This window comes from Salmo salar, chromosome 19 (assembly GCF_965601325.2).
Source record: "Salmo salar chromosome 19, fSalSal1, whole genome shotgun sequence".
Lineage (NCBI taxonomy): Eukaryota > Metazoa > Chordata > Actinopteri > Salmoniformes > Salmonidae > Salmo > Salmo salar.
Window position 1 is genome coordinate 48189716 of NC_138309.1, and position 16278 is coordinate 48205993.

Genomic DNA, 16278 nt, shown 5'->3' on the forward strand with positions numbered 1-16278 from the left:
ACTCTGATGGATCCTGTCTGTCATAATGTACAGAAGAGAACCCACTCTGATGGATCCTGTCTGTCATAATGTACAGAACATAACCCACTCTGATGGATCCTGTCTGTCATAACGTACAGAAGAGAACCCACTCTGATGGATCCTGTCTGTCATAACATACAGAAGAGAACCCACTCTGATGGATCCTGTCTGTCATAATGTACAGAAGAGAACCCACTCTGATGGATCCTGTCTGTCATAATGTACAGAACATAACCCACTCTGATGGATCCTGTCTGTCATAACGTACAGAAGAGAACCCACTCTGATGGATCCTGTCTGTCATAATGTACAGAAGAGAACCCACTTTGACGGATCCTGTCTGTCATAATGTACAGAAGAGAACCCACTCTGATGGATCCTGTCTGTCATAATGTACAGAAGAGAACCCACTTTGACGGATCCTGTCTGTCATAATGTACAGAAGAGAACCCACTCTGATGGATCCTGTCTGTCATAACGTACAGAAGAGAACCCACTCTGATGGATCCTGTCTGTCATAATGTACAGAAGAGAACCCACTCTGATGGATCCTGTCTGTCATAATGTACAGAAGAGAACCCACTCTGACGGATCCTGTCTGTCATAATGTACAGAAGAGAACCCACTCTGACGGATCCTGTCTGTCATAATGTACAGAAGAGAACCCACTCTGATGGATCCTGTCTGTCATAATGTGCAGAAGAGAACCCACTCTGATGGATCCTGTCTGTCATAATGTACAGAAGAGAACCCCCTCTGACGGATCCTGTCTGTCATAATGTACAGAAGAGAACCCACTCTGATGGATCCTGTCTGTCATAATGTACAGAAGAGAACCCACTCTGACGGATCCTGTCTGAAATAATGTACAGAAGACAACAATAGCTCTGTCCCTGTCCCAGAAGACAACAACAGCTCTGTCCCTCCAATCTGTTTAATCTTCAGGCAAGCAATCATTATGATTTAAAAAAATATATATTTCACTTTTATTTAACCAGGTAGGCTAGTTGAGAACAAGTTCTCATTTGCAGCTGCATAGCAATTCGACACATACAACAACACAGAGTTACACATGGAATAAACAAAACATACAGTCAATAATACAGTAGAACAAAAGAAAACAAAAAGTCTATATACAGTGAGTGCAAATGAGGTAGGATAAGGGAGTTAAGGCAATAAATAGGCCATGGTGGCGAAGTAATTACAATAAAGCAATTAAATATTGGAATGGTAGATGTGCAGAAGATGAATGTGCAAGTAGAGATACTGGGGTGCAAAGAAGCAAAATAAATAAATACAGTATGGGGATGAGGTAGGTAGATAGATGGGCTGTTTACAGATGGGCTATGTACAGGTGCAGTGATCTGTGAGCTGCTCTGACAGCTGGTGCTTAATAAAGTTAGTGAGGAAGATATGGGTCTCCAGCTTCAGAGATTTTTGCAGTTCGTTCCAGTCATTGGCAGCAGAGAACTGGAAGGAAAGACGACCAAAGGAGGAATTGGCTTTGGGTGTGACCAGTGAGATATACCTGCTGGAGCGCGTGCTACGAGTGGGTGCTGCTATGGTGACCAGTGAGCTGAGATAAGGTGGGGCTTTACCTAGCAGAGACTTGTAGATAACCTGTAGCCAGTGGGTTTGGCGACGAGTATGAAGCGAGGGCCAACCAACGAGAGCGTACAGGTCACAATGGTGGGTAGTGTATGGGGCTTTGGTGACAAAACGGATGGCACTGTGATAGACTGCATCTAGTTTGTTGAGTAGAGTGTTGGAGGCTATTTTATAGATGACATCACCGAGTTCGAGGATCGGTAGGATGGTCAGTTTTATGAGGGTATGTTTGGCAGCATGAGTGAAGGATGCTTTGTTGCGATATAGGAAGCCGATTCTAGATTTAATTTTGGATTGGAGATGCTTAATGTGAGTCTGGAAGGAGAGTTTACAGTCTAACCAGACACCCAGGTATTTGTAGTTGACCACGTATTCTAAGTCAGAGCCGTCCAGAGTAGTGATGCTGGACGGGCGAGCAGGTGCGGGCAGTGATCGATTGAATAACATGCATTTAGTTTTACTTGCGTTTATGAGCAGTTGGAGGCCACGGATGGAGAGTTGTATGGCATTGAAGCTTGTCTGGAGGTTAGTTAACACAGTGTCCAAAGAAGGGCCAGAAGTATACAGAATGGTGTCGTCTGCGTAGAGGTGGATCAGAGAATCATCAGCAGCAAGAGCGACATCATTGATGTATACAGAGAAGAGAGTCGGCCTGAGAATTGAACCCTGTGGCACACCCATAGAGACTGCCAGAGGTCCGGACAACAGGCCCTCCGATTTGACACACTGAACTCTGTCAGAGAAGTAGTTGGTAAACCAGGCGAGGCAATAATTTGAGAAACCAAGGCTGTCGAGTCTGCCAATGATGACAGACAGTGTGTTTGTGTTTGTGTCTGTGTGTACAAGTTTTTGTGTCTGCATGTGTGTTTGACTAGACCCATCATTATCTACACTAGATGACCTAAATCCTCTCATCTCTGCATGCTAGATCTCATTGTTAAAGTATCCATCATGTATTCATTATGTGGACCAGGGACGTCATGCTAACTCCCACGATAGGATGTCGACTGTAGCCTCCATGTCAGGGTGAGACGGGGAGGCAGGCAGGCAGGCAGGCAGGCAGGCAGGCAGGCAGGCAGGCAGGCAGGCAGGCAGGCAGGCAGACAGACAGACAGACAGACAGACAGACAGACAGACAGACAGACAGACAGACAGACAGACAGACAGACAGACAGACAGACAGACAGACAGACAGACAGACAGACAGACAGACAGACAGACAGCACCCATCAGATCATAACTTTATTTCAGTGCTCGATCATCGATGAATAAAAAGCATCTGACATCTATCTATATATCTGACATCTATCTATATATCTGACATCTATCTTAAGATCTGACAGCTATCTAAATATCTGACATCTATCTAAATATCTGACATCTTCATGATAGCCCTGACCTTTCGCTAGAGGATTCAGTTACGGTTATCTGTGCTCTTTGGACTGTCAGTGTTTGACAGTAGGCATATTCATGAGTTTATGTTCGTGGACATTTTCATTATACCTTTTAACTTTTTCAAATTAACCTTGCTTTTCATTCAGAATGTTGACAGTCTGGGTGCTAGAACTATTTCTTCCTTAGCCAACGACTGTAGCTATACCAAAGATTACTAACTGCTTGTGGAGGTGAATGGAGGTCCGTTGTCCATGTTGAACAGCTGACTACAGTTTCCCACTGAGCCTCTGTCTCCCTATAGAAACAGGTGGGTGTCTGGCTCTGTACAGAGCCAAAATGGACGCCGCAACATGGATGTCAATTAAGGCAGCCCTCCCCCCCCCCAGACACAAAAACTTGGGTTAAATGTAGAAGACCCATTTCAGTTGAATGCATTCAGATGTACAACTGACTAGGTATGTCACTTCCCCTTTTCCATTCCACACAGTGCCTGTGTCCTCAGTGTCACTGTTAGAACAGGACACTGGGTTCTACCATGGGACCTGTTAGAACAGCACACTGGGTTCTACCACGGCCACTGTTAGAACAGGACACTGGGTTATACAGTGGCCACAGTTAGGACAGAACACTATGTTCTACCATGGGAACTGTTAGGACAGAACACTGGGTTCTACCATGGGAACTGTTAGGACATAACACTGTGTTCTACCATGGGATCTGTTAGGACAGGACACTGGGTTCTACCATGGGAACTGTTAGGACAGAACACTGTGTTCTACCATGGGAACTGTTAGGACAGAACACTGGGTTCTACCATGGGAACTGTTAGGACAGAACACTGTGTTCTACCATGGGAACTGTTAGGACAGAACACTGGGTTCTACCATGGGAACTGTTAGGACAGAACACTGGGTTCTACCATTGGAACTGTTAGGACAGAACACTGGGTTCTACCATGGGAACTGTTAGGACAGAACACTGGGTTCTACCATGGGAACTGTTAGGGCAGAACACTGGGTTCTATCATGGGAACAGTTAGGACAGAACACTGGGTTCTACCATGGGAACTGTTAGGACATAACACTGTGTTCTACCATGAGAAATGTTAGGACAGAACACTGGGTTCTACCATGGGAACAGTTAGGACATAACACTGTGTTCTACCATGGGAACAATTAGGACAGAACACTGGGTTCTACCATGGGAACTGTTAGGACATAACACTGTGTTCTACCATGGGTTCTGTTAGGACAGGACACTGGGTTCTACCATGGGAACTGTTAGGACAGAACACTGTGTTCTACCATGGGAACTGTTAGGACAGAACACTGGGTTCTACCATGGGAACTGTTAGGACAGAACACTGTGTTCTACCATGGGAACTGTTAGGACAGAACACTGGGTTCTACCATGGGAACTGTTAGGACAGAACACTGGGTTCTACCATTGGAACTGTTAGGACAGAACACTGGGTTCTACCATGGGAACTGTTAGGGCAGAACACTGGGTTCTACCATGGGAACTGTTAGGGCAGAACACTGGGTTCTATCATGGGAACAGTTAGGACAGAACACTGGGTTCTACCATGGGAACTGTTAGGACATAACACTGTGTTCTACCATGGGAAATGTTAGGACAGAACACTGGGTTCTACCATGGGAACAGTTAGGACAGAACACTGTGTTCTACCATGGGAACTGTTAGGACAGGACACTGGGTTCTACCATGGGATCTGTTAGGACAGAACACTGGGTTCTACCATGGGATCTGTTAGGACAGAACACTGTGTTCTACCATGGGAACTGTTAGGACAGAACACTGTGTTCTACCATGGGATCTGTTAGGACAGAACACTGTGTTCTACCATGGGATCTGTTAGGACAGAACACTGGGTTCAACCATGGGATCTGTTAGGACAGAACACTGGGTTCAAACATGGGATCTGTTAGGACAGAACACTGGGTTCAACCATGGGATCTGTTAGGACAGGACACTGGGTTCTACCATAGCCATCGAGGGATTCTACTGTCAGCACAACACTGTGAGACAGGCACCTCTAGAAGGAGTTTAAGGAGTAAAGGAGGAGAGGGAGAGAGAAAAGGGGGAGAACAGGGGGAGAAGAGTAGAAAAGAGGAGGAGGAGGAGTCACGAGTATGTGGAAGAAGAGGAGAGAGGAGGAGAGGGAGGGTAGAGAATGGGTGGGCTTTTGTTGTGGAATTACTAAAGCTCTGGGCTGGAGAATGCTGACTAAGGCTAAGGTGTGAAACATTTTTTCCAACCGGAAGCACACACACACACACACACACACACATTCTCCACCAGGCCCGAGAATCATACATTCAGACACAGTTCAAAGCCACAGAGGCTGAATGGGAGCGATGGAGGAAAGGAGGGAGGGAAGGAGGGAGGGAGGGATAATATCCCAAACAGAGTGAGACCTTAAGATGGAGAATCAACAGAGTGAGACCTTAAGATGGAGAATGAAGCATGACATGCAAAGATGAGTAGGGATGAGATCATAGTGTAATTACATCACATTAAATCACTGTGTGTGTGTGTGTGTGTGTGTGTGTGTGTGTGTGTGTGTGTGTGTGTGTGTGTGTGTGTGTGTGTGTGTGTGTGTGTGTGTGTGTGTGTGTGTGTGTGTGTGTGTGTGTGTGTGTGTGTGTGTGAGTGTGTATTTGCATGTGTCTCACCTGGAGTCTGGGGGTAATATGTACAGGGACCAGGTATCTCTCTTTCGACACCACTCAGGCTGTTTCCTCTCCAGCCAGCGTGACAGCCTGGCAAAACGACCCACGACCTCCTCCTCTGCTGCTTCGTCCTCTGTGTTGTCCTCAAGGGAGAGCTGTGTCTGGGCCAGGGCCCCCCTAGGGGCCGGAGTGCCTTTCCCGTTACAGTCACAGTGTTCTGGGGCTCTCAGGCCTCCTAGCGAGGGGGGTCTGGAGCTATGTATACTGGCTGAGCGATACAGGAAGGGCACCTAGAGTTTTACAACCATGGTTAACACAGTAATTTATAGGTACTTGAAGGCATTTTAAAACACTCAAGAAAGTGGTTATATCCAGTGATAACTGCGTAAAACGGACTATCAATAATATTAGGGCAGTGTTTAGGGGGACAGGTCTATAGATCCCCTGGTCTGTGTGTGTGTGTGTGTGTGTGTGTGTGTGTGTGTGTGTGTGTGTGTGTGTGTGTGTGTGTGTGTGTGTGTGTGTGTGTGTGTGCGTGTGCGCGTGTGCTTGTGCGTGTTGAACTATTCTTGTGAAGTCCCCGCGAGAATAGTAAACAAACAAATTTGACCAACTGGGGACATTTTGTTAGTCTCCACAAGGTCAAATGCTATTTCCATGGGGTTTAGGGATAAGGTTAGAATTAGTGTTAGGGTCAGAATTACGTTAAGGGTTATGGTTAGGAGTTAGGTTTATGTTTAGGAGCAAGGGTTAGGGTTAGAGTAAGGAGTTAGGTTTATGTTTAGGAGCAAGGGTTGGGGTTAGGGTTAGGGTTAGGGTTAGGAGTTAGGTTTATGTTCAGGAGCAAGGGTTAGGGTTAGAGTAAGGAGTTAGGTTTATGTTTAGGAGCAAGGGTTAGGGTTAGGGTAAGGAGTTAGGTTTATGTTTAGGAGCAAGGGTTGGGGTTAGGGTTAGGGTTAGGAGTTAGGTTTATGTTTAGGAGCAAGGGTTAGGGTTAGGAGTTAGGTTTATGTTTAGGAGCAAGGGTTAGGGTTAGGAGTTAGGTTTATGTTTAGGAGCAAGGGTTAGGGTTAGGGTAAGGAGTTAGGTTTATGTTTAGGAGCAAGGGTTAGGGTTAGGGTAAGGAGTTAGGTTTATGTTTAGGAGCAAGGGTTAGGGTTAGGGTAAGGAGTTAGGTTTATGTTTAGGAGCAAGGGTTAGGGTTAGGATAAGGAGTTAGGTTTATGTTTAGGAGCAAGGGTTAGGGTTAGGGTTAGGGTTAGGAGTTAGGTTTATGTTCAGGAGCAAGGGTTAGGGTTAGAGTAAGGAGTTAGGTTTATGTTTAGGAGCAAGGGTTAGGGTTAGGGTAAGGAGTTAGGTTTATGTTTAGGAGCAAGGGTTAGGGTTAGGGCAAGGTTAGCTGTACAAGACTGTGTGTGTGTGTGTTCACCTGTAGCAGTATGTCAGGGGCCAGGTCTATGGACCCCCTAGTCTCCACAGACTCCATCCTCCTGTGTCGGTGTTGGGACTGGGACATGGAGTCGGTACGACACAGGGACACATCATCCCCCTCCAATGTCCCCCCTCCTCCCCCCTCATCATCCTCCGAACTGGACCCACCCTCTCCGGAGAGGAGCGACTGCCGTTCGCCAGACTGACGCTTTGTTCGTTTGAGCGAAGGGGCACGGCCTACGCTGTTCCAGCTTGATCTACGGCTGGTCCAGCCAGAGGTGGAGCTCCACGGGGCGTAAGGGGAGGTGCTATGGGCACTGATCTGGAGAGAAAGAGATGGTGGGTGGAGAGAAAGAGAGAAGGTATGAACAACAAAAAGAAAGCCAGATGAAGTAAACAAATTCCCTTTTTAGGGAACGTTTGTAACCCTTGGGGAACGTTTGTAACTCTTAGGGAATTTTTGTAAAAAAAACTAAAACTAAAGTATATTACATTTTAGGATGTTGTTACTACAGGTTTTTGTCTTAATCCTCAGAGTCTCCTCAATGCAGAGCTGTGTTGTTGTCTTAGGGCTCTCTTTATGTAGTGTTGTGGTTTCTCTCTTGTCAAGATGTGTGTTTTCTCCCACTTTTTTTCATCCCAGCCCCCGTCCCCGCAGAAGGCCTTTTGCCTCTTGGTAGGCCATCTTTGTAAATAAGAATTTGTTCTGAATTGACTTGCCTAGTTAAATAAAGGTAAAAAAATATATATATACAAAAAAATGATAATAAAAATGCTCAAAAGTCATTACTATAGCTTTTACTATTGTAGCTGGCATCAGTCATAGCTGGCATCAGTTATAGCTGGCATCAGTCACAGCTGGCATCAGTCTCAACTGGCATCAGTCATAACTGGCATCAGTCACAACTGGCATCAGTCACAACTGGCATCATTCACAACTGGCATCAGTAAGTAGCCAGAGAGTTGAGCTGATGACAGGTCATATTAATCATCATAAATGTCTTCTTGAACATCATCCATACAGGTTAGACTGAATATCTACTGTCTTAGTTGTTGTTCACACAGAGCCTAATGTATGGGTTCCTGGGAGGATCCAGTTGATCGATAGTGTACTAGTGGAATACACTAACCGGAGACTTGTCGTAGCAGTCCAGGTCCATGGAGACGTTGCTGCTGCGTCGGGACTCATAGCCCAGAGCAGGGTCAACCACGGCGGGCAGCTTGGGAACGGGCATGGGGGTGGCAGCAGTGTGGGTGATCAGAGGAGGGGTCAGACTGGTCTTCAGGTCAACATGACCGTTTATAGGGACTACTGGAGGGGAGAGGGAGGGGGAGAAAGGGAGGAGAGAGAGAGGAAGGCGGGAGAGGTGGCAGGAGGGAAGGAAAGGAGTAAAGGAGGATGGACAAAAATAGAGAGAGAGAGTTAGAGAAAGATGGGTCAGTGAAAGGGGGAACATTGGAAGGATAGAGAATGGTGGGGAGGACCCAATTATAAGATTATCTCTAATGTGAGAAGGAGGAAATGTTTAAACATGGATGTCTTACTGTTCTCCACTACATCAATATTTCTCTAATCTGACAAGATGTGTGCATGGGGGAATATTATTTTCAACAGCCAGATGAATGCATGACACAGAGAGGACGAATTAATCTTTCATCTATCTCAGTTGGTGTGCGTCTTTAAACTTCTGCCTTCCTCCCTCATTGTCTTCCTCTCGCCCACCTCTTCTCTCTCTCTCGGCTTCACCCTCTCCTATCTCTCTCCCCCCAATTGTGTCTCCCTCCCTCCCTCCCTCCACTGTGCTTAAACAGCTCTTCTAACCGCTACATGAGTTAATCTGAAGTAGTTTAAATTTGTCGTAGCGTTGGGGAGTTGTTCTCCTCTGTACTATGTAGATACAGCATCAGGAATAATTTATGTCTTTTAGCTGTAACAGAATGCCGCTGTGTGATTTGGTTGTGCTCTGTGTGTGTGTGTGTGTGTGTGTGTGTGTGTGTGTGTGTGTGTGTGTGTGTGTGTGTGTGTGTGTGTGTGTGTGTGTGTGTGTGTGTGTGTGTGTGTGTGTGTGTGTGTGTGTGTGTGTGTAATGTAATGTCATTAAAACAAGTCAAAATGAGGCTCAGTAGTGTGTGTGGCCTCCACGTGCCTGTATGACCTCCCTACAACGCCTGGGGATGCTCCTGATGAGGTGGCAGATGGTCTCCTGAGGGATCTCCTCCCAGACCTGGACTAAAGCATCCGCCAACTCCTGGACAGTCTGTGGTGCAACGTGACATTGGTGGATGGAGTGAGACATGATGTCCCAGATGTGCTCAATTGGATTCAGGTCTGGGGAACGGGCGGGCCAGTCCATAGCATCAATGCCTTCCTCTTGCAGGAACTGCTGACACACTCCAGCCACATGAGGTCTAGCATTGTCTTGCATTAGGAGGAACCCAGGGCCAACCGCACCAGCATATGGTCTCACAAGGGGTCTGAGGATCTCATCTCGGTACCTAATGGCAGTCAGGCTACCTCTGGCAAGCACATGGAGGGCTGTGCGGCCCCCCAAATAAATGCCACCCCACACCATGACTGACCCACCGCCAAACCGGTCATGTTGGAGGATGTTGCAGGCAGCAGAACGTTCTCCACGGCGTCTCCAGACTCTGTCACGTCTGTCACGTGCTCAGTGTGAACCTGCTTTCATCTGTGAAGAGCACAAAGCGCCAATGGCGAATTTGCCAATCTGGTTGTTCTCTGGCAAATGCCAAACATCCTGCACGGTGTTGGGCTGTAAGCACAACCCCCACCTGTGGACGTCGGGCCCTCATACCACCCTCATGGAGTCTGTTTCAGACCGTTTGAGCAGACACATGCACATTTGTGGCCTGCTGGAGGTCATTTTGCAGGGCTCTGGCAGTGCTTCTCCTGCTCCTCCTTGCACAAAGGCGGAGGTAGCGGTCCTGCTGCTGGGTTGTTGCCCTCCTACGGCCTCCTCCACGTCTCCTGATGTACTGGCCTGTCTCCTGGTAGCACCTCCATGCTCTGGACACTACGCTGACAGACACAGCAAACCTTCTTGCCACAGCTCGCATTGATGTGCCATCCTGGATGAGCTGCACTACCTGAGCCACTTGTGTGGGTTGTGGACTCCGTCTCATGCTACCACTAGAGTGAAAGCACCGCCAGCATTCAAAAGTGACCAAAACATCAGCCAGGAAGCATAGGAACTGAGAAGTGGTCTGTGGTCCCCACCTGCAGAACCACTCCTTTATTGGGGGTGTCTTGCTGATTCCCTATAATTTCCACCTGTTGTCTATACCATTTGCATAACAGCATGTGAAATTTATTGTCAATCAGTGTTGCTTTCTAAGTGGACAGTTTGATTTCACAGAAGTGTGATTAACTTGGAGTTACATTGTGTTGTTTAAGTGTTCCCTTTATTTTTTTGAGCAGTGTATATACTCTGGAATCTGAAGTGGTTTTATTTCATTTCATTCTAATTAGTATAGCATACTTCTGTGCTTCAATACAGCTAAATGTAATATGCAATTCATTGTTCTGTTATGTGTTTGCTGTGAAAAACGTAGTGCTTTGTAACACCCAAACGACTGGCAACTGAGCTGCCACCAACTTGAAGGAGACAAAACCTTCCCTTTGCTGGAGTATTGAAACACATCCTCCTGAGATGTTCTGAAACATTACATGGTGCGACGTAACACCACTTAATCAAGTGTTGTGCAACACTTTGCCAGAGACTGGGAGCACTAACAAAAGAGGTTGAAAACACTATTATGGTGTTTCGAGTTTAGTGCAGAATTAGATCCCTTCTCTTTTGGTGTCGTATCCTCTCTCTAATGCTTCTAAACACCATTATGATGTTTTGAATCCTGTCTAGTTGGGCTCCCAAGTGGCGCAGCGGTCTAAGGTACTGCGTTTCAGTGCTAGTGGTTCAAATCCAGGCTGTATCACAATCAGCCATGATTGGGAGTCCCATAGGGCGGCGCACAATTGGCCCAGTGTCGTACAGGTATGGCCGGTGTAGCCTGTCATTGTAACTAAGAATTTGTTCTTAACTGACTTGCCTAGTTAAATATATATATTTTTTATATTAATATTAAATTAGTGCAGAATTACAGTAGATCCCTTCTCTTTGGTGTCGATTCCTCTCTCTAAAGAATCCTGTTTAAACTGCTTTTCTTTCTTTTAATGTTTGTTGTTGGAAGAAAGCTCGCTCTCATAAATATACTTACATTTTATTAAGAATACGTTGGTTGTTTTTTGTTGTTGGTAAATTTCAATTTACCTCAGAATAATTTCTAACAGTGGGTGAGTGGATGAAAAACTAATGAAATGTACCATCTTACTGCCTCTCCTGTTTCTAATCTAAATAAAGGTGGAATTGCCCAAAAATAATATTCTTCCTAGTCACTTATCATCAATCAATAGTTAGGCTACGAACCACTTGCATTTCTAAACCACTGATTGTCTGAGACACACAATGTTTGTGTTTTGTTGCCTTTTACAGCGCATGTAACCCCTTCTTCGTATCATAAAACGTACATTGGGTTTCATTCAAACACCCTCCAAACACCAGGTCTCAATAGCTGCACTACTTTCCATGGTTTCATTACACAATCATGGTGCTTTGAGTCTTTCTAGTTTTACAGTATAGAAGTGCAATTAAATGTATATAATATGTGTGTGTGTGTGTGTCTCACCTGGGGAGCCAGACACATCCTTTCCACTGCCGTTCACGTCCTCCATACTCCTCGATGATAAATCAGCCTCCGACACTGACTTGGAGTCTTCTCCCTACACACACACACACACACACACACACACACACACACACACACACACACACACACACACACACACACACACACACACACACACACACATACACACACACACACGTGCGCGCGCACACGCACACACACGCACATTTGCATGCACACGCACACACACACTCAAACACACACACACACAAATAGAAGTCAAAATATGGTTATTTTTTTTAAAGGGCAAGTCAGGGAGTGGGCAGTAATAGCCTGTATGGAAGCCAGACAGAGAATGATGAAGCTGCCTTGACACACTGATCTTGGGTCAGTTTTGCCTTCATCCCCTAATGCTAATTGTCTGTGTATAGGAAGGATGAGCTGATCCTAGATCTGTGTCAAAGTGCAACTTCTCCCCGTGCCAGGCAGGCTGGTGCGGGTGGGTTCTCCCTGCCCTCAGAGTTCACAGGTTAGTAGGACAAGAGGGCAGAGGTTAAAGAAGGAGGGAGAGACATCGATGGAGGGCAGCTCTGTCAAAATACTTTGTTAGCTAACATGCACGGGCAGTAGATAACATGTTGTCTGTGACCACACTGAAACACACAGCGCACACAGGAACACCTATACATGTATGAACACACACACTTATGTGTACGCATCCAGGCACGTGGGCTACACACAGACAACGACACATAGTTGAAGTCGGAAGTTTACATACACCTTACCCAAATACACTTCAACTCAGTTTTTCACAATTCCTGACATTTAATCATAGCAAAAATTCCCTGTCTTAGGTCAGTTAGGATCACCACTTTATTTTAAGAATGTGAAATGTCAGAATAACAGTAGAGAGAATGATTTATTTCAGGTTTTATTTCTTTCATCACATTCCCAGTGGGTCAGAAGTTTACATACACTCAATTAGTATTTGGTAGCATTGCCTTTAAATTGTTGACCTTGGGTCAAACGTTTCGGGTAGCCTTCCACAAGCTTCCCACAATAAGTTGGGTGAACTTTGGCCCATTCCTCCTGACAGACCTGGTGTAACTGAGTCAGGTTTGTAGGCCTCCTTGCTCGCACACACATTTTCAGTTCTGCCCACAAGTTTTCTCTTGGATTGAGGTCAGGGTTTTGTGATGGCCACTCCAATACCTTGACTTTGTTGTCCTTAAAGGCAGAGTCAACTTAGTGTATGTAAACTTCTGATACACTGGAATTGTGATACAGCGAATTATAAGTGAAATAATCTGTCTGTAAACAACTGTTGGAATACTTACTTGTGTCACGCACAAAGTAGATGTCCTAACTGACTTGCCAAAATTATAGTTTGTTAACAAGAAATTTGTGGAATGGTTGAAAAATATATAAATGTTTTGTACACTGAGTGTACAAAACATTAAGGACACCTACTCTTGACATGTCCAGGTGAATTCAGGTGAAAGCTATGATCCCTTATTGATGTCACTTGTCAAATCCACTTCAATCAAGTGAATATAGATGTAGATGAAGGGGGAGAAGACATATTTTTAAACCTTGAGACATGGATTGTGTACGTGTCATTCAAAGGGTGATTGGGCAAGAGAAAACATTTAAGGTTTTGGTAGTAGGTGCCAGGTACAACGTTTTGTTTCAAGAACTGCAATGCTGCAAGGTTTTTCACGCTCAACAGTTTCCTGTGTGCATCAGGAATGGTCCACCATCCAAAGGACATTCAGCCAACTTGACACAACTGTGGGAAGCATTTGAGTCAACAAGGGGTTGCATCCCTGTAGAATGCTTTCAACACAAAAAGCAAGTTCTGCAGGCTCTAGTTTTGTCTAATCTTGATTATTGTCCAGTTGTGTGGTCCAGTACTGCAAGGAAATACCTAGTTAATCTGCAGCTTGTGGTTGAACAACAAGTTTTAGTGACACATACACTTCCATACACTTCCATACACTTCCATACACTTCCGACTTCAACTATAGACTCTCACACAACTTCACAAGGATCACATTGCATCTCCAAATTGACCGTCCAAATTGAAGGTCCAAATTGAAGTTTCAAATTGAAGGTCCAAATTGACCATCCAAATTGACCGTCCAAATTGAATATCTCATATTTCCTGTTACTTAGGGCACCGGCACCATTAGAGAAGATGCCGTAATATGAGTTATCATATTATAGGGACAGATTGTCAGTTTCAGACTGCTTTCCTGTGATAGACCAGAGAGACATGGAACGGTGCAGAGAGGGAGGGGGGATCACTCTGTGAAGATAAACAGAGCTATTTCTACCCGTCAGGGTTGGGTTTGACGGGTCAACCCCATGCCTATCTCAGCCCCGTAAACACATGCATTCTACAGAGCTTCAGTGTGGTCTGATGCACAGACGGGAGAGAACACACACACACACAACCTTCTAATACAAATCATCCACCCAGTGAGTTTGTCAGAACGACAGAACTGTTTGTTCTCTGTTTTGTTCCCTCCTTGTCCTCTATCTCTCTCTCGTTCTTCCTACATTTACAGTAACATGTTCCTCTCTTGCCACCTTTCTGTTTTCGCTCTCCCTTTTTCTCTCTCCATCTCTACGGCCAGTATCTAGTCTATAGCAGTGATATGCAGTAGTTATTCATATATTCACAGTGGGTGTGGTTTCTATAGCAGTGATATGCAGTAGTTATTCATATATTCACAGTGGTTGTGGTTTCTATAGCAGTGATATGCAGTAGTTATTCATATATTCACAGTGGGTGGGGTTTCTATAGAAGTGTCTAAATATCGAAATCTCAATTTCTCTCATCAAACAAATGGCTTTCTTCACCTCGAGGTGCATGTGAGTGTGTTCCTTGTCCACATGTGAGTGTGTGTGTGAGTGCACCTTGCGTGTGTGAACCTATCAGACCTGATTTCCTGAACCGTCTAGGAGAGAGGGGCGGTAATGAACTAGCCAGCCAATCAGTCCTAGGCCTAAACCCCTACATCTCTGACTCAGAGAGAGGATAGGACGTATACTAGCAGGGTGAAAACAGTGCTGACCATTCAGACGAAGGATCGAGGATCTAGCTGCGATGTCTCCCATTGGTTTTTAAATCAGCGGGTTAATGCTTGTTGTTAAATTAAAATGTGGTTGAGGAGAGTCTTCAGCAGCAAATAGGTGGTGTACAGTAGAAACCAATGGGAGAATTGCCACGTCTCCAAAACCCACACCACCAACAGAGAGGACTAAGCTACAGACAGCTAAAACCACAACAGGAAAACAGTGCAGGTCAGAATATGCAACAAACATAGCAGGTCAGATGCCTGAAGCTGAACTGAACACAGATTATATTATACTTTTCTCTCAGTGAACAACAAACACACCAATTAATAAAACAGATGTGGCAGGACAAGCTCATCAGAGCCTCAAAACAAAGCATTGTGGGCACTAGCGGTTCTGGGGGGTTTGGGGCCAGGGGGGTCCAGTGCCCCTGTGACAACAATTTTGGACCCCCTTGTGGCCCCCCTAAATGTGGAGTATGAAATAACTTTTACATAACTCATTTTTGCTATCGTTCTTTTTTATATCCGTTATTAGACAGTGGCAACGATGTTGATTATGAACATGGTCTTGCCTGCTAATGCCTGCAATGCAGTGAAGAAAACTATATGACAACAATAACTTCTAATGTAACTGGACCCTCTAACAATACAACTGGCCCCAGCTTGGCCCCCCCAGTTGAAATTATCTAGAACCGCCACTGATTGGGGGGGCGGGGGGGGGGGGGGGGGATTGGCTATTTTGTGATTTGTGCTGGAGTACACTTCTAACAACTCATGGTGGGCACGCATAGCATTGTGAATACCCGGACTCCTCCCCAGGGAGGGAAAGGGAGGAGGGTTCAGCTCCATTCCTCTAGTGTGACAGAGTGTGACAGAGTGTGACACATAGTGCCTGGGTGTGTGTGTTGCTCTATATATGTGTGTATGAGATGGTACTCACGGTGGGCCCAACACTAGGCCAGGGGCCCAGCTGAGTCTCCCAGACCCCTGAGACCACTGTAGAGAGAGGGACAGCCCAGTATGGCCTGTATGGAAGGGACCCTAGCTGGGGCCTCCTATGTGGATGCAGCCAGGACCTTGGTTGGGACCATGTCCGTGACCCCGGGGCCAGCCTGACTCCCATATCACCTTTCTGGGGAAGAGGAATGAGGTTGAACCCATAAGATGACTGTCAGTGTTTGACCATAAAGTGGCCATTTTGAGATACAGGGTAAGGTTCAACCCTAAGCTGCCTATCCATAAGATAACTAGTCAGCTCACCTAGGGCAGGCAGAGCTGAAACTCATTCCAGATTACTGATCACAAATGGGGCTCAGACCTTATGATTTAGGGCTGGTTGCTAC

The 16278-nt window shown here is 45.7% G+C and overlaps 1 protein-coding gene across 1 annotated transcript in view; it reads right to left on the bottom strand.

Annotated features, from left to right (window-relative positions):
- The window catches only part of LOC106578905 (voltage-dependent T-type calcium channel subunit alpha-1G), a 166582-nt gene that overhangs the window by 114473 nt on the left and 35831 nt on the right, over positions 1-16278 (bottom strand). Inside the window, exons 7-10 of the mRNA XM_082965756.1 lie at positions 11853-11946; positions 8279-8457; positions 7147-7470; positions 5721-6007 (exon numbers count right to left, since the gene is read on the bottom strand). Of these exons, the coding sequence (XP_082821882.1) occupies positions 5721-6007; positions 7147-7470; positions 8279-8457; positions 11853-11946 (884 nt within the window). The remainder of the gene's footprint in view (positions 1-5720; positions 6008-7146; positions 7471-8278; positions 8458-11852; positions 11947-16278) is intronic.